Genomic DNA, 25,254 nt, shown 5'->3' on the forward strand with positions numbered 1-25,254 from the left:
AAATCAAAAGTACCTGCGAGAGAAACACTGGCATTGACAAAACCAAATGGATGCACAAAAACGAAGGAAAGATTTCTCAGAATGAATGCGAGGGTAGTTTCAAGCCAGGGCGCACTACTGTTGTGAAATGTGGGAACGATACTAATTATGTGACGCCAATCCGTCAAGAGCAAGCTCTACGAAGTATATCATTGGCCAAACAACAACAGAGTGTGAGGGAACGAACCAGGATAATGAGTAGTAAGAGGAAACACAGGTACGACGAGAACAAAAATTCGGAAGGTTTCCGGCAGGGAGGTTTGGTACTGCTATGCAACCCTCACCGGTGGAAAGGTGTTCCATCTAAATTTTGGTGCAGTTGGGAAGGCCGTTGTGAAGAGGATCAGTGATGTCATCTACTAATTTCACTAAATTCGTAACAATGATTGATAGATTAACTTAACAAAACTTAACACAAAAGTAAGAAGTTTGAGGGCCATTTGCTGTAAGCAAATGCATACACAATTAAATCAAACATGGATATTAGACTGGGTTGATTTATTAACCGATATCGCGCCATCGATGTTTCGATAGGATTTGGGCTCAGGAAAAATAATTTTCCAGCCTGCGAAATTTCATAGATTTTTTCGATTTTTATGCATTTTTTTTATTTTCAAGGCTCCAAATCATTGTTTATGTATTTTTTCGTGTCAATTGGCAAATGCAAAATTTGTAAATGCAGTTCTTGAAAAAAAAAAAATCTTTTATGGAGATTTAGAAGAATTTTGGTCGAAAAATCGACTTTTTTCGCAGGCTCGTAAATTATTTTTTTGGGTATGCATGAAACTTTTTTTTCTGAGCCCAAATCCTATCGAAAAATCGATGGCGTGATATAGGTTAACTTTCGTCCATACAAATCGACCCAACCCAATGGATATATATATTTTTAGTTTCCCCATTAAAAAGCTACCCTAAACAAATTTGTAATACCTTTAAGCGCCTAAATGTGTTCAACACAAAATTATTTTAAGCTGTTTCACTAGAATTTGTTAAGTTTACGGGCATTTACTACGAAGCCTGAAGGTGTAATTAATGGTGACCTATAACCATATAACCATAACCAGATAAAACAGCTGATCGAACCTACCTTATGGAAATCAATGCAATCGATTAATGGTGCCATACCATAACGCTAACGCCTTAACCATACCATAGCCAACCAATTGGTTTTTGGTTTCTCGCCATATCCATAACCTAAAAATATTTGATTTGGTGAATTTAATAACTTTTTGTAGATTTTCTTCATTTTTTTGGATACGTTATGACTAAGAGACTTATTTTTTGTTTGTAATTTTTGCGTTTTATTCATTTTTATAAAATTTTCACGATTTTTAGGTTAAGGCACCATTAATCGATCACATTGAGATGGTTATGGATATGGGTATGGTTACGACTATGGCGTTAGGGTTAAGGAAGTTTAATTTGGCATTTAATCGATTACATTGATTTCCATAAGGTAGGTTCGATCAGCTGTTTTATCTGGTTATGGTTTTATGGTTATAAGTCACCATTAATTGGCCTTTTAGTCAGTTTTTGTAGACAGTCCTTTTCACCTTATAAAAATCAAAACTGATTCGAAAGCGAATCGGAGACGCTACCGATGTTATCGGAAAAATATGCTGGGCTTAATCTAAAAGCATAGGAGGCTTTGTTGCGCCATAGACCCAAAAATTTCGAAGAGTTGTGGAAACAAAAACATAAACACTTCAAGGACTAGACTATTTATTTTTATTTTTGTTGAAAGTATGTATATTTTCTTATAAAAAACTTAAAAATAATAATCAAATACTTAAGTGTGAACACACTGCATTGCAGGATGTATGTTATAAATAACGAATGATAAATAATTAAAAGTAATACATTTACGTGTATTTTATACATGCCAAAATATTCATCAATTTTATTAAGCAAAGTTTAACATATCTTGTACATATGTGTTTAGTACATTTTATATAAGAATGACCCAAATCAAATTTTTTTGGTAGTCAGAATATTGTGTTTCAATTAGGGGTGGGACTATTCGAATAAAAAATATGTAAACAATAAAGTCTTTTGTTCGACAGATATTCGTAATTCGAATAATATTTATTCGAACTTTATATTCACACCGCGCTATTAGAATAACGGTTTTCAAAAAATACCTACTTATCCTAGTCGATTGAAATACATATACATTTATATATGTATGTACATTGACACAATTCTTTACTAATAAACAAAATTAAGAAACAATGCACAAACAGTTATAATTATTTCTTAACAAAACCAGAGTTGCCGGGTGAGTTTGTTCCTAAATTCGAACAAATATTATTCAAATTATTTGAAACAAATAATTTTATTATTTGAATATAATCCCACCACTACTTTCAATTTAACCATACAGCTTAAATAAAGTTAATCATTTTACATATTTTTTTGTATTAAATCTTGTCACGAATAACAAAGCTAAGAAGAGTATTCATGAGACCAAGCAAGTAGCCTGTGGATGTGAAAAGGTGCTTTGCCTTGGCGAGCATATTTTTGAGTTTTAAACTTAAATTTAAATTTTTAGCTTTTAAAATCGCATTTAAATTTAAACACTAAAACGTTTACCTAAAAACATACAAACACTTGCGTCAATTAAGGCCCTGACCAAGTTTGTCATATTCATAGCCACTTAGTTATAACCACATTTTTCCTTAATCATCGGTTATTAGTGTCTTAACCTAGAAAATTTGATAATTTTATATAAAAAAACAGAAAATGCAATAAACTACTAACAAATTGCACATATAATAAGCCTCGTAGTCAAAACGTATTAAAAACAAAAAATCAAACTTTCGAAAAGTTAATAAATTTAGCAATTCAAATATGCATATGTTATGGACACGGCGAAAAGCCAAGAACCAATTGATTTTCTATGGTATGGTTATGGTTAGGACGTTTTGGATCGCGATGAAATTTCACTGGAACGATCCGGATCAGTTCTATGAGAGTTGGCAGCACTCAACTAACACAAACTTTTTTTTGCAAAATCGCCCCTAAAATTTTACTTTAAAATTCAAAACAAATTATCAAAATAATAACTAGTATTATTAATTCTTCAAACCATACCAGAAATGCGATATATTTTACATATGAAATTATATCGGATTTTGCACTTAAAGCGAGAGTGCTTATACTTAACAACCGGAGACTTTGTTAAAAGACGTTCAAAAATGTTGAGATTTATCAAAAGATGCGTTTTGAACCTAATAACAATCGTCTGAAGGCTGATATTAAAAATTTTACTCCTGTCTTTGTGCACATTTTGTTGTGGTTCAAGCCAAACTTGAAGTTCTTTTATTTGAAAGTATCTATTTTCTTCTTTTTTTATTCGTGTTCTTTATAAAACTACTTTCGAAATACGTAATGCGTGCATCAATTGAAGCCTGCAATGATTTCTTGGCCATTTCTTCTAGGGTCCAAGAAATAATCGAGAAATGCTTTGGCAAGGACTTTAAGGGCCAATTAATGGTGACTTATAACCTTATGGAAATCAATGTAATCGATTAATGGTGCCATACCATAACGTTAACGCCATAACCATACCATACCAACCAATTGGTTTTTGGTTTCTCGCCATATCCATAACCTAAAAATATTTGAGTTGGTGAATTTAATAACTTTTTGTAGATTTTATTCATTGTTTTGGATACTTTATGTCTAAGAGACTTTTTTTGTGGAATATGTTTGTAATTTTTTGCGTTTTCTTCATTTTTATGAAATTTTCACGATTTTTAGGTTAAGGCACCATTAATCGATCACATTGGAGATGGTTATGGATATGGGTATGGTTTCGACTATGGCGTTAGGGTTAAGGAAGTTTAATTGGCCCTTTAGTCTGTGAACGTTGCTCTCAACCTATTAAGATGGCAGAAGACTCTTCTACGCGTATATTTTGTTGCTGTGCTAATAATTTCCCGAGCTACTTGCTTCATTTGGGCCCACTTGCATAACGGCAAGTCTTTTTTTTAACTCTGAGTTAATTTCAAAAAAATTGTCAAAAAATGTATGAGTTTAACCCCTTATTTCAGGTTAACTCTAAGATAAAAAGTTAACTCTCTGTTCTGCAAGTAGGCCTTACTTAGATTTTAGCTTTTTTTTATCATTATGTTCTCTTAAAAATATAGATTTTTAATTATAATTTATATATATATTATAATCTTTTACTTTATATTCTTTGGTATTCTAGCATTTTTTGTGCATTATTTGAGCAATAAATATATTATAGTTATAATGCTTATAATAATACTTGTGGCTCATGTTTAATTTAATTAGACCTTAATAAATAAAAAATAAATAAAAGCTGCAGCGAGGAAGCTGATGCGAGTAGTTTAATGCTGATGCAGTAGTATTTTTATACATTTTGATAAGAATTAATAGCCTTTATATTAAATAATATATTTTAAAATTTTTGAGCTGAAGGCCAATTTAAATAAAAACACAACTTTTTGTATTATAGTTGTATAATTTATTCTTGTCGATATTTCGGCTTTATTCTAAAGCCATCTTCGGGATCATATAAATATGTTCGATCGAACAGTTGTGTTTTTATTTAAATTGGCCTTCAGCTCAAAAATTTTAAAATATAGTATTTTTATACTTTTTCAAAAAAACTCTCTGTCGCAATGCTTTTGAAGGGGGCTAGAACGCTATCAACAATGGCATAAAAGTAAGCTTTCGAATCTGCATGTACTTACTATAAAATGCAAGTAAGGTTGGGCAAAAAAATCGCATGCATGGTACTTGCATATTCATTCCTATTAATAAATAAAGATATTTTTATGTAGTTGCAGTAAGTGTACTTGAAAAAGGAGTTCTCGTTTTCGTTTAGACGCTGCTATGTTCTGATCATGTGACATTTCTAAAATTTAGATAAAAAGGAATTAATTTTATTAAAGTATTCGTTGGGCGAAATCCATAAAACAAATCAAAATAATGAATATTTAAAACTGAAACGGTTAAACATTTTGTGTTTCCGAAACGATAAGTGCGTTTTTACAATGAATTCTTCTATTGGGACAATCACTTTGAGCGATAGCAAACTTCTAAACCAAACATTGACGTCATCTGTCAAAAGCGAGAAGCACTTGGCGAGGAGATAAAAAAAAATGCAGTTAATAAGGGAGCGAAGAGATGATATCACACAAGATCTAACTTGTTAAGTCCATGTCTTTAGCTATGATAAGTCACGGAAACATCTACTCAAATCGCGTTGATAAAATATCATATGCCATCTGGTGGTCACGACATGACATCAGTTCTTCAGCTATGACAAGATATCATACATATGTTATCTGTTGATACAATGTGGTACGATGTGAGATATCAACTATTGAAATATCGCTTTTCTAATTCAGTTATGAAAAACCTTCTTGCATAGTATTAATACAAATTTTACGAAAAGTTTTTTAGTTCACGAGCACAAGGTTGTTGTGATTATGTTGATTTAGGCATATGTGACCCATTCTATGAAAAGGTGGCTTATGACTAAAAAAACAGCTGTTTCTCGCAATTTCTTTTTTGAGTCATAAGCCACATTTTCATAGACCGGGTCACATATATTCAGCCCTGTCCTAAAAAAGTTGTAGTATAAGATCTACACTCTATATTCTGCCAAAATAATTCGATAAGTAAAGTGATCGCAAGTTAATGAATCGCAAGAATGTGCTGCAATTATAACCATACATAGCAAAAAAATTATTTACAGAGTCGAACAGAAAAACTATAAAAAATATCTTGTTTGGTATCCATGTTCTGATAATATATAACTTGACTTACTATGATATGACGTGATGAGTCATAAATTTACTATATACATTAGGGTGGGTAAAATTTATTATTGAAAATTGAAAAGGCACATCCAGTTTTTGAATCTATGGTTCATACTGAGTAATATTGTCCATGGGACCATAGGTCTGAAATGAATTTCGACCCTCTCTAATTTTGTTAGAAAATTTTATATCCCAATCAGAATAGCGGCTCTCACAAATAAAATACGTGAAAAGAAATGTCAAATTCTGATTCGGATTGGGATATAAAATTTTCTAACAAAATTAGGGAGGCTCGAAATTAGTTTCAGACCTATGGTCCCATGGACAATATTACTCAATATGACCCATAGATTCAGAAACTGGATGTGCACCTGAAGTTTTTTTCCCAATTTTTCCCGCCCTAATATACATAGTTACATAGTTAGTTTAAGAGCTGACATCGTCTCATCAATGGGGTTTGTGGTTTTTGCTGCTCTTAATTCCAATTAGGGCTAAATCTTTCAGGGGTTATATCGCTCCAAAGAAATGAATCGGAGACATTTAGAGAAATTAAAATTGGTCAGGGCGAAAATCTGCCCTGAAAAAGCAGATACATGGAGTGTATGTCTCCGTTTCTAATTGCTGTGAAATAACACCAAAGGTGCCTGCTTTAATGATACTCTGTTATTAATATGAAAAAGGTCGGCTCCTGAGACGTCAAGACACCAATAAAAAGGTAGACAACTTTGGTACATCCGATAATAAATTTTGTTAACATTTTTAGTGAATAAAGAGTAAGTGGAAAATATTAAAATATAATGACAAACAAGTAAGGAAGGTTAAGTTCGGGTGTAACCGAACATTACATACTCAGTTGAGAGCTATGGTGACAACATAAGGGAAAATAACCATGTAGGAAAATGAACCGAGGGAAACCCTGGAATGTGTTTGTATGACATGTGTATCAAATGAAAGGCATTAAAGAGTATTTTATGAGGGAGTGGGCCATAGTTCTATAGGTGGACGCCATTTAGGGATATAGCCATAAAGGTGGATCAGGGTTGACTCTAGAATGCGTTTGTACGATATGGGTATCAAATGAAAGGTATTAATGAGTATTTTAAAAGGGCGTGGACCTAAGTTCTATAGATGGACGCCTTTTCGAGATATCGCCGTAAAGATGGACCAGGGGTGACTCTAGAATGCGTTTGTACGATATGGGTATCAAATGAAAGGTGTTAATGAGCATTTTAAAAGGGAGTGGGCCTTCGTTTTATAGGTGTTCGCCTTTTCGAGATATCGCCATAAAGGTGGACCAGGGGTGACTTTAGAATTTGTTTGTATGATATGGGTATCAAATGAAAGGTGTTAATGATTATTTTAAAATAGCGTGGGGCTTAGTTCTATAGGTGGACCCCTTTTCGAGATATCGCAATAAAGGTGGACCAGGGGTGACTCTAGAATTCGTTTGTGCAATATGGGTATCAAACGAAAGGAGTTAATGAGTATTTTAAGAGGGAGTGGGCCATAGTTCTATAGGTGGACGCATTTTCGAGGTATCGCAATAAAGGTGGACCAGGGGTGACTCTAGACTTTGTTTGTACGATATGGGTATCAAATGAAAGGTGTTAATGAGTATTTTTAAAAGGGCGTGGGGCTTAGTTCTATAGGTGGACCCCTTTTCGAGATATCGCAATAAAGGTGGACCAGGGGTGACTCTAGAATTCGTTTCTGCAATATGGGTATCAAACGAAAGGAGTTAATGAGTATTTTAAGAGGGAGTGGGCCTTCGTTTTATAGGTGTTCGCCTTTTCGAGATATCGCCATAAAGGTGGACCAGGGGTGACTTTAGAATTTGTTTGTATGATATGGGTATCAAATGAAAGGTGTTAATGATTATTTTAAAAGGGCGTGGGGCTTAGTTCTATAGGCGGACCCCTTTTCGAGATATCGCCATAAAGGTGGACCAGGGGTGACTCTAGAATTCGTTTGTGCAATATGGGTATCAAACGAAAGGAGTTAATGAGTATTTTAAGAGGGAGTGGGCCTTAGTTCTATAGGTGGACGCCTTTTCGAGATATCGCCATAAAGATGGACCAGGTGTGACTCTAGAATGCGTTTGTACGATATGGGTATCAAATGAAAATGAAAGGTGTTAATGAGTATTTTAAAAGGGAGTAATCCTTAGTTCCATAGGTGGACGCCGTTTCGAGATATCGCCATAAAGGTGGGCCAGGGGTGACTCTAGAATTCGTTTGTGCAATATGGGTATCAAACGAAAGGAGTTAATGAGTATTTTAAGAGGGAGTGGGCCTTTCTGGACCAGGGGTGACTCTAGACTTTGTTTGTACGATATGGGTATCAAATGAAAGGTGTTAATGAGTATTTTTAAAAGGGAGTGGGCCTTCGTTCTATAGGTGTTCGCCTTTTCGAAATATCGCCATAAAGGTGGGCCAGGGGTGACTCTAGAATTCGTTTGTACGATATGGGTATCAAATTAAAGGTATTAATGAGAGTTTTAAAAGGGAGTGGTGGTAGTTGTATATGTGAAGGCGTTTTCCAGATATCGACCAAAATGTGGACCAGGGTGACCCAGAACATCATCTGTTGGATACCTTTAATTTATTTATATATGTAATACCTGCCAAGATTTTAAGGGTTTTTTATTTCGCCCTGCAGAACTTTTTCATTTTCTTCTACTTAATATGGTAGGTGTCACAACCATTTTATAAAGTTTTTTCTAAAGTTATATTTCGCGTCAATAAAGCAATCCAATTACCTTACCATATTTCATCCCTTTTTTTCGTATTTGGTATAGAATTATGGCATTTTTTTCATTTTTCGTAATTTTCGATACCGAAAAAGTGGGCGTGGTCATGGTCGGATTTCGTTCATTTTTCATGCCAAGATAAAGTGAGTTCAGATAAGTACGTGAACTGAGTTTAGTAAAGATATATCGATTTTTGCTCAAGTTATCGTGTTAACGGCCATGCGGAAGGACAGACGGACGACTGTGTATAAAAACTGGGCGTGACATCAACCGATTTCGCCCATTTTCACAGAAAACAGTTAGCGCCATAAAGTCTATGCCCCTACCAAATTTCAAAAGGATTGGTTAATTTTTGTTCGACTTATGGCGTTAAAAGTATCCTAGACAAATTAAATGAAAAAGGGCGGAGCCACGCCCATTTTAAAATTTTCTTTTATTTTTGTATTTTGTTGCACCATATCATTACTGGAGTTGAATCTTGACATAATTTACTTATATACTGTAAAGATATTAAATTTTTTGTTAAAATTTTACTTTAAAAAAAATTTTTTTTTAAAAGTGAGCGTGGTCCTTCTCCGATTTTGCTAATTTTTATTAAGCGTACATATAGTAATAAGAGTAACGTTCCTGCCAAATGTCATCATGATATCTTCAACGACTGCCAAATTACAGCTTGCAAAAGTTTTAAATTACCTTCTTTTAAAAGTGGGCGGTGCCACGCCCATTGTCCAAGATTTTACTAATTTTCTATTTTGCGTCATAAGTTCAACTCATCTACCAAGTTTCGTCGCTTTATCGGTCTTTTGTAATGAATTATCGCACTTTTTCGGTTTTTCGAAATTTTCGATATCGAAAAAGTGGGCGTGGTTATAGTCCGACATCGTTCGTTTTAAATAGCGATCTGAGATGAGTGCTCAGGAACCTCCATACCAAATTTCAACATACCTCAAAATTTACTCAAGTTATCGTGTTAACGGACGGACGGACGGACATGGCTCAATCAAATTTTTTTTCGATCCTGATTATTTTGATATATGGAAGTCTATATCTATCTCGATTCCTTTATATATGTACAACCAACCGTTATCCAATCAAACTTAATATACTCTGTGAGCTCTGCTCAACTGAGTATAAAAATAGTTTTTTTTACTTTCGGAAACGCAAAATAAATAACCCAGTTAAGAAACAAAGCACTAATGCATTAAAATTCGAACTCAAATAAGAAAATAATGAAATCATGCTTTCAATCAAAATTTTACTAACATTTTTTCTAAACGTTATTCGATCAGTTATCTTACGGCGCTTCCTTTTTAAAAAGAATGATAATCCGTTTGGTTGAATGGTTTTGTTTTGAGGCGTTCAATTATAAGTGAATGATAATTGACTAATTTTATTTACATCACCCCATACTTGTATTGATTGAATGTATTGATAATCGTTTTTTGATTGAAACATTGCCAAATTATTTCTGTTATCATCAAGTACCAAGTACACATAAATACCATCATCTTGGAATGAGAATTCTAAATCAAATTCGGGCCCTAAAAGGAAATACGAATTGGCATTTATAGATATGTCCGTTTTGTTAATTGCTGAGCTATTATTTGCAAAACCTTCGCTCAAACTATGACTATTAGCTTTATTAGTAGGCAATATGAGATTTTTAGACCGACCATCAAATTCAGCAAGGTATGTTTCTTTGTAATCTATCCATTGTCCATTTTCCTTATAGTCCTCTATAATTATTTTGTTTGCTATATCCCATTTGAAGTGATATGTTATAGACTGTGGATGTTCGTAGGGTTCATTAGCAAAATTTATGGAAAATCTGTAAAAATGTGAAAAATATAGAAATCAATTAGAACTTGATCGTTAAAAATGTGTGGTTAAATTAACTTGATTCAAATGTATTTATTCAAATTTAATAATGACACAAGATAAAATTATGCGACTGTTGTGTTTTGTAAAAAAAAAAAGATTTATTGTAACATTCATTTTTCGATGGGTCCGCTGCTTTATACACAGCGAATTTGCCGTCCATTACACATCACATTGTGAACCTTAACCGATATTCGTACACTTTTGGCATTGTTCGCAGTAACAGCTGACGCGAATTGGGAACCCAAAGGAAAATCAAGTCTGCCTCCAACAGTTCTTCCCGACGAACCTGAACACAGAAAGTACTTCGTATTGTCCTTTTTTAGTCTATTTATCCATGCATTATAACAAGATTTTTTTATTTTTTTTTTATAACAAGATCATATCATTATATCAGATCATCCGAAAGATCATATGATCATTTCCCAACACCAATGCCCAGACAACATTCGATTTTATCATCACAATTATAACGCAGGCTGCCAAATTTTCGACCTAGAAATGAGCCACTATTTTCCAAGGGGCTTCCGTACACTGAATGTTAATCCGGTGGCAACATTTTTAAATTGGTTCTGGTTTTCGAGATATGTGTACTTGAAAGTGCTAAAAACATATTTTTCTGCTATATTTACTACGCTTTTTCGTCACGAAAACCACTTTTTATTAGAAAACAACATATAAAATTCAAAAAGTCAAATATTTTCCTTGAAAATCTAGTTTTACATTTTGCGATTTGAGATATCGCTCTTCAAGTCTTCTTTTTGGCACTTAGGCACTTAATAACTACATGAAGGGAGGGTTCAGCAAACCATGACTGTACGAAATAAAAATAAAATTCACACCCCGGGCAAAGCAACATCAAAATTTTAGAAACAAGTTTTTTCAATTAGAAGAAAATTTTTCTAAGCGGGGTCACCCCTCGGCAGTGTTTGGCAAGCACTCCGAGTGTATTTCTGCCATGAAAAAACTCTAAGTGAAAACTTATCTCCCTTGCAGATGCCGTTCGGAGTCGGCATAAAACAAGTAGGTCGCGTCATGCCAATTTGTAAGAAAAATTAAAAGGAGCACGACGCACATTGGAAGAGAACCTCGGCCTTAAATCTCATCGGAGGTTATCGCGCCTTTCATTCATTTGTTTTTATACGGTTTTATTTAGGTTGACTTGACATGCTGTACGGCTGCACGACCGTTGTGAACGAATTTTGTAATTAAAATTTAAGTACCTTCCCAATAAGCTACAAGCTTGAAACTTGGAATATAGTTCAGAACCCGATGACAATGCAATAATAGTTCATAACCCGATGACAATGCGCTAGGTGGCGCAAGGATCGAGATATTCACAAAAATCGTATTTGTGGTCCGATTTGGTCCATATTTGGAACACATAATACACACATGAATAAAAAGCGACCTATGATGTCCGATTTGGCTCATATTTGGAACAAATATTACATACTGTAACGAATTTACTTGCAATTCCGCTTATTTAAAATCTTTTACTAAGGTTCGAATCACTAAACTGTTGGATAAATAACTCCAATATTGAATAATGGAAAAATGGCCTTTATTAAAGCACTTCGCAATAAATAATACTGCTATTGCTCGCCATATAGCGTCTTAATCAAAACTGATTCTAGCGCCTCTACCTTTGGTGCTTTTATACTCTGTGATTTCCTCGTTGCATCTTCTAGGCGCTTCCATAATTTACTTAGTTACTGCCATATAATTATAACTACAGATGCACGTATACAGCTTCTCATATGCGCGCGTATTTGTGAGCGACACTTCCACAATTACAATTGCATACTTTCGGGAGCATCTCAGATAAGATATATGCATGTGTTTGTGCACTGCTTCTCCATGCGTGTACGTACATATGTGTAGACATAATTTATTGATTCGTTTGTGTAGATACATAATGATTGATTTATGGATGTGCATGCAAGTCAATGTTTAGCATCGGCTTAGAGATGGCGTTATCATTGCAGGTGTTACAAATGTCTTCGCAGTTAGAAGCACAGGAAGCAAGGGTAACATCAAAGCTGGAAGCGCAGGATGCAAAAAATCTCTCAATTTCAGGCAGAAGTCGATGATTTGAAGGGTCGTATGGAGCAGTTACAACTAAATCGCCCAGCTGTTTCAGCGAGTAATCCAAAGGTAAAAACACCATCCCTTGACGGTTCTGTTCCTTTCCAGGTCTTTAAGCTACAGTTTGAGAAGACCGCAGCAGTGACAACTGGAATGCTGAAGATAAAGTTGCAGATCTATTCGTAGCATTGAAGGGGCTAGCAGCCGAAATCCTACAGATTAAATTAATAAAATTCATCCTGTAGATTAACACGGTAGTATGATTGACATGCATTATCCCTTTTCAACAGCGCAATGAGATGCTGCCTATAAGCTGCTTAGTCTGAATTTTTTACTTCCTCCTTACAAAACTTCATTTTAGTTCTTGTTTTCGAGATATCCTTTTTCGGCTACATTCAATGCTTAATTTTGCCATGAAAACAAATTTGCGTTTAAAATCTAAATATAACTTTTGAACTCACAATCAATTCAAAGCAATATGTGTAGCACACTTTCAGGCAGGCTTTCTCACAGCAACAATGTCTTGGCCGGGCCACAGCTCAGGGATGGTGCCGGTCAAGATTTAATGTAGAAAAGAAGGAAAAGTTTGGTATTAGAATTAATTAAATATAATATCTTTATTCGAAATAAAGATTGTGCACAAAAATTAATTATATATCTATTTTTAGGTTACCTTTTGGTTGAAGCTGGAAACTGCGGCGGGATACGTCCTTTCTCCTTGATGTGTGAAAACAAGTGAAGTAAAAGAACATAACAGGTCAATACCGCTTGCCAGTTAAACTGTTTATTTATTCCAGCGATGTTCATTTGTATGGTTAACATAAACAATTTGACTGGCACTGTTAACCAATATAAGAAAAATGCGAGGGCGGCCTTTTATGTTTGGAGTTTGGGCTGTCGGCCTAAACATGCCGGCCCCCTTGCGACACGCAAGATCTATTTGGACATATTCCGCCGCTGGTTCGCAGAATTTGCTTAAATTAAGTTTACAACTATTTTCAGCTTAAGTTCCGCTTGAGCCACCTAAAGGAGAAAATTGTAAAATAATAAATGAAGGTACACATGGTTCTAATTCAGTGGCACATTTATTTTCAAATTTCATACATTTATGTATAAAATACGTCATTGCTTATGTGTATGCATAAGCAGTATTTAAAATTCATTTTTTTTGTAAAAAGTATATATATAAAAGTATTCAAATTTACTATAAATTCAATTATGTTTTTTTTGTGTAAGAAAAGTATAGTATAGTAATAGTAACGCAATTAATATATATATAAATCAATTTAGCAGGCGCCAGACAATACCCAGCCAAAGATGGTGTTCTGTGCCAACAGGGGCCCCAAAGTTCCGGCTGGTATGGCGCCCAGCATAACCTTTGGGACCACGTCGGCACCGAGCACCAATTGGACTGGGGCGGCGACGTAGAACCGCGGGTCTGCGAGCCTGATGTTGGCATATGGTGTGGCTACCGTTGCGTCCAGGCTCGTTAGTGGGGTTTGCCTCCGGAAATGAGGCAACGCCACGGCATAAGTGGTGACGGTTGCCGTCTGCCCATGCTTGCCCCGCAGCTTGATGAAGCACCCACGCCGATCCCCCAGAATCGTCACATCAAGGCCGAGTCGGCGGATGAGCTCTTCCGCGATGATGGACGTCGCAGCGCATGGATCGAGTATAGCTCGAACCAGGTGCAAGCGTCCACCCGACTCAATCTTAACAACGGCCGTAGGTGCAACCGACGTGAGGCACTGGATCAGCTGCGGCGGCGCACGTGGGCTGACAACCGTCCCAGCCCGGAAGGCACTCGTTGGATGGAGGTGGAATGCAGGTGATTCCACTCTCCTTGCGGCGCGACTATGATGCGCTTGCTGCTTGCGTCGATTCCTTTTGCTTTTCCCTTGGTAGCTATTCTTCTGCGGTTGGAAAGTTTGCATTTCCAATCCGCTCGCGATCACCTCATGTCGAAGCATAGGTCGAAAACGGCGCGGTTGGAAAGTTTTCATTTCCTATCCGCTCGTAGAAGGTGGGTGGAATGCCGATGATTCCACTCCACGTGAGACCTCCGGGCGGAAAGCGGACGTTTCCGCTCCAGAGGACTCTGTTTCGACCTCCGATGCAATTATGGAGAGGGTGTCGCTTTCCTCGGTGGTTCTTTGTGGCCTGCTGCGTCTCCAGGGATTGCGTTGCCACCGCGTCGTCTCCTGCACGTCCTCAATGTGCAGCATGGTGTGGTGGTCGTCTTCGCACTTCTTGCACCTCCCCTCATGTGTGCAGTATGCGGCACTATGCAAAGAAGATAGGCAGTTGGTGCAATAGCGTTTTTTGATTACGAAATACCACCTTCTTTCCGGCGTACTATCGCGGAATATCGGACACACCCTAAGTGGGTGCTTCTTTTCGCATAAGCGGCAGGCCAAAGAGAACCCCTTAGCCTCAGATGTTTTGCGAATTGCAGTGAATCGCGTCATTTTTCTGAAAAGGAAAATGAGTTGTTCTAATTTCATCGACGTAGCGTGCGTATTTCGGTTGGCGAGCAATTCTGACAAGGTAATTGTAGACTTCAACTTATAAGGGGTTGTTGGTGGAAGCAGGGTAAAACTGGTGATACATAAATCCGCTATGGATGTATCGTATTGTAGAATAATTGATATTCATTTGTTTTGCAAATGATACCCTCGGACCCTCAAGACAGAATCAACGCTAAACCAAACATTAACAGGAAAGATTTTCTAATACAATGTCTCATTTATATATTTCCCAGCATTTATAGCATTTATTTTTGATTACTAACTCGTTTCTCAAAAATGTAAATGTCTACGTCATGCTTTTCCATATGTGATGCATGCAGCCTTACGGATCATTGATGATGTTTCAACACCCTTATGCTACCTTACTAGAGTATCGATTGTCTGCAATATCGATATATTGCATGTTTCACTAACTTCAGTTCCGGATTAATTAATGAAAACGAAAAACGAAAAAAAAACGTGGCGCGTGTGATTTCGGTTTTGTGATTGCAATATAATTGTAATTGCAAGAAAAATAGTGCGCGTGCGGGCGAAAATGTAAATCGCGAAAATTTTGTGTTTATTTCGTGTTTGTGAAGTGGTTTAGTGAAACAAAATATACATATGTACAATATATACATGTTGCAAAGTATAAAAAGAGGAAAAAAAGAATGTGATAATAAAGACCTATGAAAGGTCATGTAAAAATCCTCCAATAAGCAGAGCAACAAGTTGTGTGAAAAAGTGTGTAATTGTGTTTGATGTCGATACGATTCGCAATAAAATCATGCGATCGTGGAGTGACGACATGTGTGGTAGGATTTGCAGTGGTTTTTTTTTTTTTTTTTTATTGTGAAAGAAAAAATTTTTTTTCTTTTAACTGTTTTTTTGTGTTGGTTTTTGCTTCGAAAAGCAAAAACTTAATTGCAATATGTTGCATTAGGGTGAACCGAGCAACCCGAAATTTCTCCTCTGTTTTTTTTTTTGTTGCTAGAAAATTGTTTGTTCCTTTTTTGTTTACTATTTAAACTTTTTACTTCGAAAAGTAAAAAGGAATTGTGCTATGTGCCGTGCATTATATTAGGGTGTCCTTAATTGAAAAATTTGTATTTCCGTAATTTTTGTTTTTTACTTATTTTATTTTTGTTTTTATTTTTATTTTGATAAAAACGGGTGTATGCAATGGAATTGGCAGCGCTTTGTTAAATTTAAGTAACGTTGCCTTTGCCATTGTACTATCCTTTTTTTCGTTTCTTCGTAACAAAAACAAAAAAATTATGTTTATGTGAGGACCCCTATATATAATGCACTAGGCGAAAGAACAAGGAAAATAATTATTTGAGGGAAATTTCATTATTTAATAGGTATGTGGTTTGCGACACCACGAACTTTTTTTTTTTTATTGCTTAAGCTGACCCGAATTTTTTTTTCCCATGCTGTCCAATGCACATAGCCATTGTGTACATATGGAACATTAGGCTGCATCAAAAAAAAGAAATTTTTGTTTCCACTGTGACTTTGTTGAAGTTGCTTCGTTTTGGTTAGGAGAAGTTTTGCTGTTGTGTGGAGATTTTGTAACTCCAATTGTAGGGTTTCTGCTGAAGATTAGGGTCTGACTTGTTTTCGGTTTCCGTGGTATAGGGTGGTAGTAATATTAGTTTGACAAGTGGTCTTGTTACTTGCCCCCTTTCAGTTCTTATGTCCACAACGCGCACCCGGTTGTCTGAACCAGGGTGTAACCTTATCACACGCCCCAATCTCCATTCGTTGGGAGGAAGATTGTCTTCCCGTATAACCACCATATCTCCGACTTGCATATTTGATTTAGGATGCTTCCATTTTATCCGTTTCTGTAGTTCCGAAAGATATTCTGATTTCCATCTTCTGCAGAAGTTTTGATGGAATGCCTTGAGTTTCTGCCAGCGATTGACTATTGAGGCAGTATTTTCATCAACGCTGATTTCCGCTGGTGCTAATAGGTGTCCTCCAATCAGAAAGTGTCCTGGTGTTAGAGGCTCAAGGTCAGATGGTTCATTTGAAGCGGGGCTAAGAGGGCGAGAATTGAGACACGACTCAATTCTACATAACAATGTGTTAAATTCCTCAAAAGTGAATTTGTTGTTTAAGGCCACTTTTTTGAGGTGGTTTTTAAAGCTTTTCACTCCCGCTTCCCATAGTCCTCCCATGTGTGGAGCTCCTGCTGGTATGAAATGCCAATTTAATGCCTGATGGGAATATTTTGACAGGGTTTGGTTTCTTGCATCGGCAAGAAATTCCTTAAATTCAGTTTTTAATGCACGTGATGCACCGACAAAATTTGTTCCATTGTCCGAATAAATGTTTCTTGGACATCCTCGTCTAGCTACGAATCTTGAAAAAGCGGCTAGAAACGAGGAAGTGCTCAAATCACTAGTGGCTTCTAAATGTATGGCCTTAGTAGAAAAGCAAACGAACAGACAAACGTAACCCTTTGAGGTACGACACCCGCGCCCACTGTAACTCTTAATATCGAAAGGCCCTGCGAAATCTACCCCTGTATTGGTAAATGCACGCGAAAATTTGGTGCGTTCTTGAGGTAGAATTCCCATGAGCTGATTTTGCGATCGTTTCTTGATGATCGTGCAGATCTTACAATTATGAATTACGGATCGTATCATGGTTTTAACTTTTGGAATCCAGTATTGAGTTCTAATGATGCGCAGCATTAATTGGTTTTCACCATTGAGAGACATTTCATGGACAAACTGAACATACAGACGTGTAAACCTACAATTGTACGGAAGTATTATGGGATGGCGTTCAGATTCGGTAGTATCTTTGGATGCACCAAGTCGTCCACCCGTTTTCACTACTTCGTCTTCATCAAGATATGGAGTGAGCGAAAGTATTTCGCTTTTAGATCCAATTGGTGTTTTGGATTGCAAACTTGAAATTTCTGATCCGTAATATTGCTTCTGAGCAAGTTTTATTAAACGGGTTGTTGTAGTTTTAATTTCATCTGAGGAAATTAAATAATACTCAGGTTGACTACAATCTTTCGTTTTAGAATGCGTTCTATGAAAAAACCTGAGTATATATGAGATAACTCTTAAAGCCCTAGGAAGATTCGAAAACCTATCGAGAATATCATTAATATTGCTTGAAATTGCGGTTGCATGTGCTTGTACTCGTTTTTCTTCAATATTCGTGTTAAAATCCAAATCTTGTGTTGGCCACTTTTCCTTCTCTTCTTGGAGCCAAGAAGGACCCTGCCACCACAGAGAGTTGTTGACTAAATCCTCGGCTAGTATTCCTCTACTGGCTAAATCTGCTGGGTTTGTACCTGAATCCACATGATACCACGATGAACTTCCAACTTTGTCGACGATTTTTGTAATTCGATGCGCAACGAAAGTTGACCATGAGCACGGAGGTTTTCGTATCCAAGCCAGCACGATTGTCGAATCTGTCCACAGGTGAATGTTTTGTTGACCTAAATCAAGGTGAGCGCATATAGATTCGGTTATCTCCGCTAATAATACAGCTCCGCAAAGTTCCAATCGAGGAAGTGAGACGGTTTTGACTGGAGCTACTCTTGTTTTTGCCAAAAGCAGATTCACAAATATGCCGTCGTTGGTTTCCACTCTCAAATACACGGCTGCACCATACGCTTTCTCGGAGGCGTCGCAGAACCCGTGGATTTCCACCTTTTCTGTTGGAGAAAAGGCTACCCATCGCGGTATTCGTATTTTGTCGATCTCCTTGTACGTATTGGTAAAATTTTTCTACCTGTCTAATGTTGAAGACGAAACGGTTTCATCCCAGCCAGTACCCTCTAACCAGATATTTTGCATGATCATTTTTGCCACGATAATTGTTGGAGCTAGCCACCCTAATGGGTCAAAGAGTTTTGCGATAGTAGATAGTATCGCTCTTTTTGTGGGCTCGGTGTTTTCTTCTATAGGGTTTGCTATGAAGTAATACCGAGCGCCTTTACACTACTTGAGTCTTCAAATTCTAAGAAATCTTCTCTCAGTAGATGAGCTTTGGGAATACCCTGTAATATTTTACTGGAATTTGAAGTCCATTTTCGTAATGGAAAACCAGCTGAACTTAAAACCCTGGAAATTTCATCTCTTGCTCTGATCGCAGATGCAATAGTATGCCCTCCCGAAAGAACGTCGTCGACATACATATTTTTTCGTAGGATATTTGAACCGATTGGATGAGATTTTTCGGAATCATCAGCCAGTTTAAGTAAAGTCCTTATTGCTAGATAAGGAGCACAATTGATACCAAATGTCACTGTTTTGAGCTCATACAGACTGATTTGATCATCTGGACTTGAGCGGAAAACTATTCTTTGGTATCTTGTATGATTATGATCTACTAGGATTTGCCTATACATCTTCTCAATATCGCTATTGAAGACGTATCTGAAAATTCGCCAGCGAAGAATTAATGTTGGTAGATCAGCCTGAAGCACAGGACCAGGAAGAAGAACATCGTTCAGGCTGACACCATTCGAAGAGCGTGATGAAGCATTGAAAACAACTCTAACTTTGGTAGAGATGCTTTCTTCTTTTATTACTGCATGATGTGGTAAATAGTAATTATCGACCGCATTGGCCGATTGAATTGAATCTAATTTTGACATATGCCCCATAGTCTCGTATTCTAGTATGACTCTATTGTACTCCTTCTGTAAATCGAGATTTTTTCTAAGTCGGGTTTCATTTTTATAGAATTGAGAGCACGCTATTCTTAATGATGGACCTAGATTTATCTCTCCTGGGAATTCTGACCTGAACGGAAGCGACACCATGTATCTTCCGTCAGAATTCCGCTGCGTTGTACGTTGATACAATTCCTCACAAAATGTATCTTCTAATGTGGAGGCTTTAGCTTTCGGCGTGTATTCGAGCTCCCAAAATGACCTTAGCTGCTTGTCTAAAGCCACTTCATTGTAAAAGGATACCCGATTATGATTGGTTGGACTGGCTGCATCAGCACGACCAGTCAGTATCCAACCAAAGACAGTTTCTTGAGCTAAAAGAGTGCTAAGAATATTTTTTTTCATACCGTCTAATATGATTTGCGGATAAATATCCCCGCCCAGAACAAGATCAACTGGCTCATTCACGAAGAAACGTTTATCCGCAAGCACTAGATCAGGGAATGCTTGTTGTGTTAATGCACTAACATCGCATGTTGGCAAATTACCTGTCAAATGTGGTAGAACTAGAACTAAAGCGTCAATAGAAATTAGTGGGTCAACTGGGGACCGCAACTGAATGGCGCATGCCTCTTTTACCTGCGCAGAAACTGAATTATTGATACCCGAAACTTGAGCATGCATCTTTCGAGTTGGCAGGTTGATTCTTCGTCTGAGTCTTTCAGTGATAAAAGAGCATTCAGATCCCGAATCTATGAGAGCTCTGGCCGAAAAATCTGTACCATTATAATGAATGGTGACGCGAGCTGTGCCTAGTAGAACCCCTTTACTGGTATTAAAAAAATTAGATTTTACAGTAGTTTTATTTTGCTGCTTTTTTTGTTTTGCAGATTCATTTTTAGATTGAGCTTGCCTTGAAGTGCACGGTTGCTCATCCGATAAATCTGCAGAATTATTAGCCTGTGTAGGTTTTGCCTTACTTGTCCGTAAACGCAGAAGGGTATTATGTCTTAAATGGCAGTTGCTGCAATTGTGCGCACTTGTGCATTTGGACACTGAATGCCCCGATGACAGACAGTTTAGGCAGAAGTTATTTCTTTTCATGAAAGCAAGTCTTTCATTCGGGTTCAAATTTTTGAACTTTGAACACGCATAAATTTTGTGAACATTGCTTTGACACATTTTACACGTGCCTTTAGCTACACTTGCTTGGAAAGCGCCAAGTTTCTTTGGGGGATGTTCAGAGGCCTGCTTTGAGTTTTGTACCTTTTGAGGTTTTGTACTCTTTGTACCTCTTAAACCAGAGACTGATTCTAACGTTTGAAAACGATTTGTCAGAAATCGGTCCATATCCGCCCACTTGGAAGTTTCTGTCTTGTGTTCTACGGACTGTTCCCATAGCGAAAGGGTCACATCAGGAAGCTTAGTTGAACATAAGTATGTAATAATTGGATCCCAATTAGATATGTCAATATGATGACTTACTAACGAGGATATGCAATTATTTATGTCCCTTTGTAATCTTTTTATTGAATTACCGCATTCAGTTTCGACTGATTGAAGGTTGAAAAGAATCTTTAATTGGGTGTTGACTAATATTCTTTTATTTTCATACCTGTCGCACAAATTTTTCCAAGCTATATCAAAACCATCATTCGTCAATTCGCATTTCTTAACGATTTCTCTGGCTTCACCTTGGTTTTTTTGTATGAGATAATATAATTTTTGTACTGGCGACAGGCTTTTATTTAGAATATAAATGGCCGTGAACATGTCATGAAAAGTTGGCCATGACAAATAATCACCTTTGAATATATCAGTATCACAAGGTGCTAAATGCAAATTGTGTGGCGTGAAGGCAGCATCGTTTTCCTTCTCTGCCTTTTCAAGTTTTTCTGCCAGGTCATTTATTTTTGTCATACACCGCACAAAAACAGTATAGCACGACTTATTTTTTTTTTCTAATTGCCGTAACATTCTTCTCAGATATATTTTCTGATTGTAGTAACGCATCAAAGGCTCCTTTAGCTTTTTCCCACATCGATTTCAACTCCTGCTGCTGAATTTTCAGCGAATTTTTGGAGTGTTCGCTAGTGGCTATGCTTAAAAATTCGATGTCGAACTCAATAATTGTGTCGACTAAGCGGTTATATGCTTCCATATTGAAAATTTAAAAAAATCGAAGCAATTGATTTTTCAAAAAAAAAAAAATTACAGAGACAGAATCTGTGGAATTACCCAATTTGCTAATATAAAAATTAGAAAACGCTTTCCACCAACAAAATCAACCCAACAAATTAAATTAATTTCTGACAAATTTTGTGTAAAAATAACAAACGTAAATATTTATTTTGAAACAAGTAAACTCAAATTTAATAATTTTAAGAGTGATAAAACCAGTGGACTGTATGAAATAAATATATATATACGTATAAATATACGTGTTAGAACCAAAAGTAATTGCTCGCCAACCAACTATACTTATGTACGTGTGCGTGTATATATGTATGTAGCACAGTATATTTAAATCAGGCATGCTTAACCAACGAACCGATATCATTTCGTTACGGTAATTAACGTTAATAAACGAAACAAAGTCATTTCGTTTCGTTTATTAACGTTAAGAACGTCAAATTAACGAAATGATTTCGTTTCGTTTTCTGCCATATCAAAACGAAATCAAATCGTTTATGTTGATTATTAATTTCAAACTATGCTGGCAAAGCTGATTGATGGCGGAGTCATTAATGGTGAAAGCATTAGCCAAGCTGATTGCAACTTTTCTCATGAATTTTGACAGTACGAACATTTCTCAGAGTATTTTTGACGTTACCACCAACGAATTACACAAACAAATTACATGGAGTTTGTGTGTGTATGTGCGCTTGTTGTTACCACCTTACGGCTTCACCATGGCTATAGCATTGCCAGCACAATTCAAACATAAAGTATCACGTTTTTGTTAACGGTTTTAACGTTAACGAAAGCTTTTCGTTTCGGTTAAAAACGAGATACAATTTATCTTGATAATTTCTTTATCGATAATATTTCGAAGTGTTTCAACGGAAACGGTGGAAATTTTTTGATAAACGATTAGCTTAACGTTAAGGTGCATCCCTGATTTAAATCAAACGCAAGCGAATCAACTGAGCAAAGTTGGAGGAAAAATGTTCCGTCCACTAAATAAACGCTCAAATTATATTTTATTTGTTTTAAACAAGTGAATTTAATTAAAAACCGAGTGACTTTTGTGAAATTAATTTTTCTCAAATTCAACTGTGATGAACCAAACCCAAAGTGAGGTTAATTACACAGTGCAGTGTTGTTGTTGTGGGCTGTTAATAACAGAGAAGTGCGAGTCATATAAATGTAAATTGAATTAATTAAATTTGAAAAATTACTTGCACTTTTCTATTAAGTTATTCCCAAACACTGTTTGTACAAATATTTGTGTGCAATAATGCAACAGCGAAGACCCTTAAGCCGTGTCAAACATTATTTACCGTCGGCGGCAAGCAATATTTGATGGTCAAAAAGGCTATTTGTACAAATCAAATTTAATTTTGCTTTTGTTTCACAAGTCACTCGCGCACTTTTCAGTTTCACTAATTTTTAATTCATTAACTAATGTGCTCACTGAAATAACCACGTACCTTTATATTTGTAGATGTGTCCTGATGAAGTGGATGAAATAATATATAAACAAATGGCTTTTATAAATTGCTGTGTTGTTGCTGCTGCCAATGGTCGCTTTTAATTCCCCACAAATAAAAAACTGCTTCTGGAATACCCTCAAAATTGGTCGCAAGTACAACAAAATTTGAATTCCTGTGGTTGGTTCGCAAAATGGTCGCTTTAATAATATTTAAACACTCGTGCTGTTGATGCCAAACTGGTCGCTTTGATGAAAAAACGGATTAAGGACCAATGTCTTGGCCGGGCCACAGCTCAGGGATGGTGCCGGTCAAGATTTAATGTAGAAAAGAAGAAAAAGTTTGGTATTAGAATTTTAATTATATATAATATCTTTATTCGAAATAAAGATTGTGCACAAAAATTAATTATATATCTATTTTTAGGTTACCTTTTGGTTGAAGCTGGAAACTGCGGCGGGATACGTCCTTTCTCCTTGATATGTGAAAACAAGTGAAGTAAAGGAACATAACAGGTCAATACCGCTTGCCAGTTAAACTGTTTATTTATTCCAGCGATGTTCATTTGTATGGTTAACATAAACAATTTGACTGGCACTGTTAACCAATATAAGAAAAATGCGAGGGCGACCTTTTATGTTTGGAGTTTGGGCTGTCGGCCTAAACAGTTTGTAATTGTGTAGCAGATAGAGTAGTCGATAAGAGGAACTATTCTTATCTTAAATATTTCGTTTTATAAGTTTAAAATAAAATAATTTAAAAAAATTTTTTAAGTTAAACGGTTTTATTGAAAACAATACTGAAATGAAATAATAATAATACTAAAAGCTAGAAAATAATTAGGTTGGTCCTAGGTACTAGTCATCACACTCCCCATCAATCTAGGGCGTTGATCAGACAATTAAATAAAAGCGTTGGGCGCGTGAAATTTCTAAAACTGTTAGGCGTAGCATAACCTTATTAAGTTCAGTTGGTCTTACTTATGACTATCAATAGAAATTTGACGCGTCCAGCGCTTTTATTTAATTGTCTGATCAACGCCCTAGATTGATGGGGAGTGTGATGACTAGTACCTAGGACCTACCTAATTATTTTCTAGCTTTTAGTATTATTATTATTATTTCATTTCAGTATTGTTTTCAATAAAACCGTTTAACTTAAAAAAATTTTTTAAATTATTTTATTTTAAACTTATAAAACGAAATATTTAAGATAAGAATAGTTCCTCTTATCGACTACTCTATCTGCTACACAATTACAAACTCTGTATGAGAAAGCCTGCCTGAAAGTGTGCTACACATATTTCTTTGAATTGATTTGGAGTTCAAAAGTTATATTTAGATTTTAAACTCAAATTTGTTTTCATGGCAAAATTACGCATTGAATGTAGCCGAAAAAGGATATCTCGAAAACAAGAACTAAAATGAAGTCTTCTAAGGAAGAATTTCAAATTCAGACTAAGCAGCTTATAGGCAGCTTCTCATTGCGTTGTTGAAAAGAGATAATGCATGTCAATCATACTACCGTGTTAATCTACAGGATGAATTTTATTAATTTGATCTGTAGGATTTCGGCTGCTGGCCCCATCAATGCTACGAATAGAGCTGCAACTTTAGCTTCAGCATTCCAGTTGTTCACTGCTGCGGTCTTCTCAAACTGTAGCTTAAAGACCTGGAAAGGAACAGAACCGTCAAAGGATGGTGTTTTTACTTTCGGATTACTCGCTGAAACAGCTGGGCGATTTAGTTGTAACTGCTCCATACGACCCTTCAAATCATCGACTTCTGCCTGAAATTGAGCAATTTTTTGCATCCTGTTCTTCCAGCTTTGATGTTACCCTTGCTTCCTGTGCTTCTAACTGCGAAGACATTTGTCCACCTGCAATGATATG

General features: G+C 36.3%; 1 protein-coding gene across 2 annotated transcripts in view; it reads right to left on the minus strand.

The window, feature by feature from the left end:
• Nucleotides 1–1,827: 1,827 nt before the first annotated feature.
• The window catches only part of LOC137234606 (uncharacterized), a 66,386-nt gene continuing 42,959 nt past the window's right edge, over nt 1,828–25,254 (minus strand). Inside the window, exons 2-4 of one of the 2 annotated variants that reach the window (XM_067758064.1) lie at nt 10,197–10,411; nt 9,847–10,124; nt 1,828–4,924 (exon numbers count right to left, since the gene is read on the minus strand). In XM_067758064.1, the coding sequence (XP_067614165.1) occupies nt 9,943–10,124; nt 10,197–10,411 (397 nt within the window). In that variant the 3' untranslated portion in view covers nt 1,828–4,924; nt 9,847–9,942. Of the gene's footprint in view, nt 4,925–9,846; nt 10,412–25,254 lie in introns of both variants that reach the window. The other variant, XM_067758061.1, reaches the window with a different exon arrangement.

The sequence above is a fragment of the Eurosta solidaginis genome, chromosome 1 (genome assembly GCF_040869045.1).
Source record: "Eurosta solidaginis isolate ZX-2024a chromosome 1, ASM4086904v1, whole genome shotgun sequence".
NCBI lineage: Eukaryota > Metazoa > Arthropoda > Insecta > Diptera > Tephritidae > Eurosta > Eurosta solidaginis.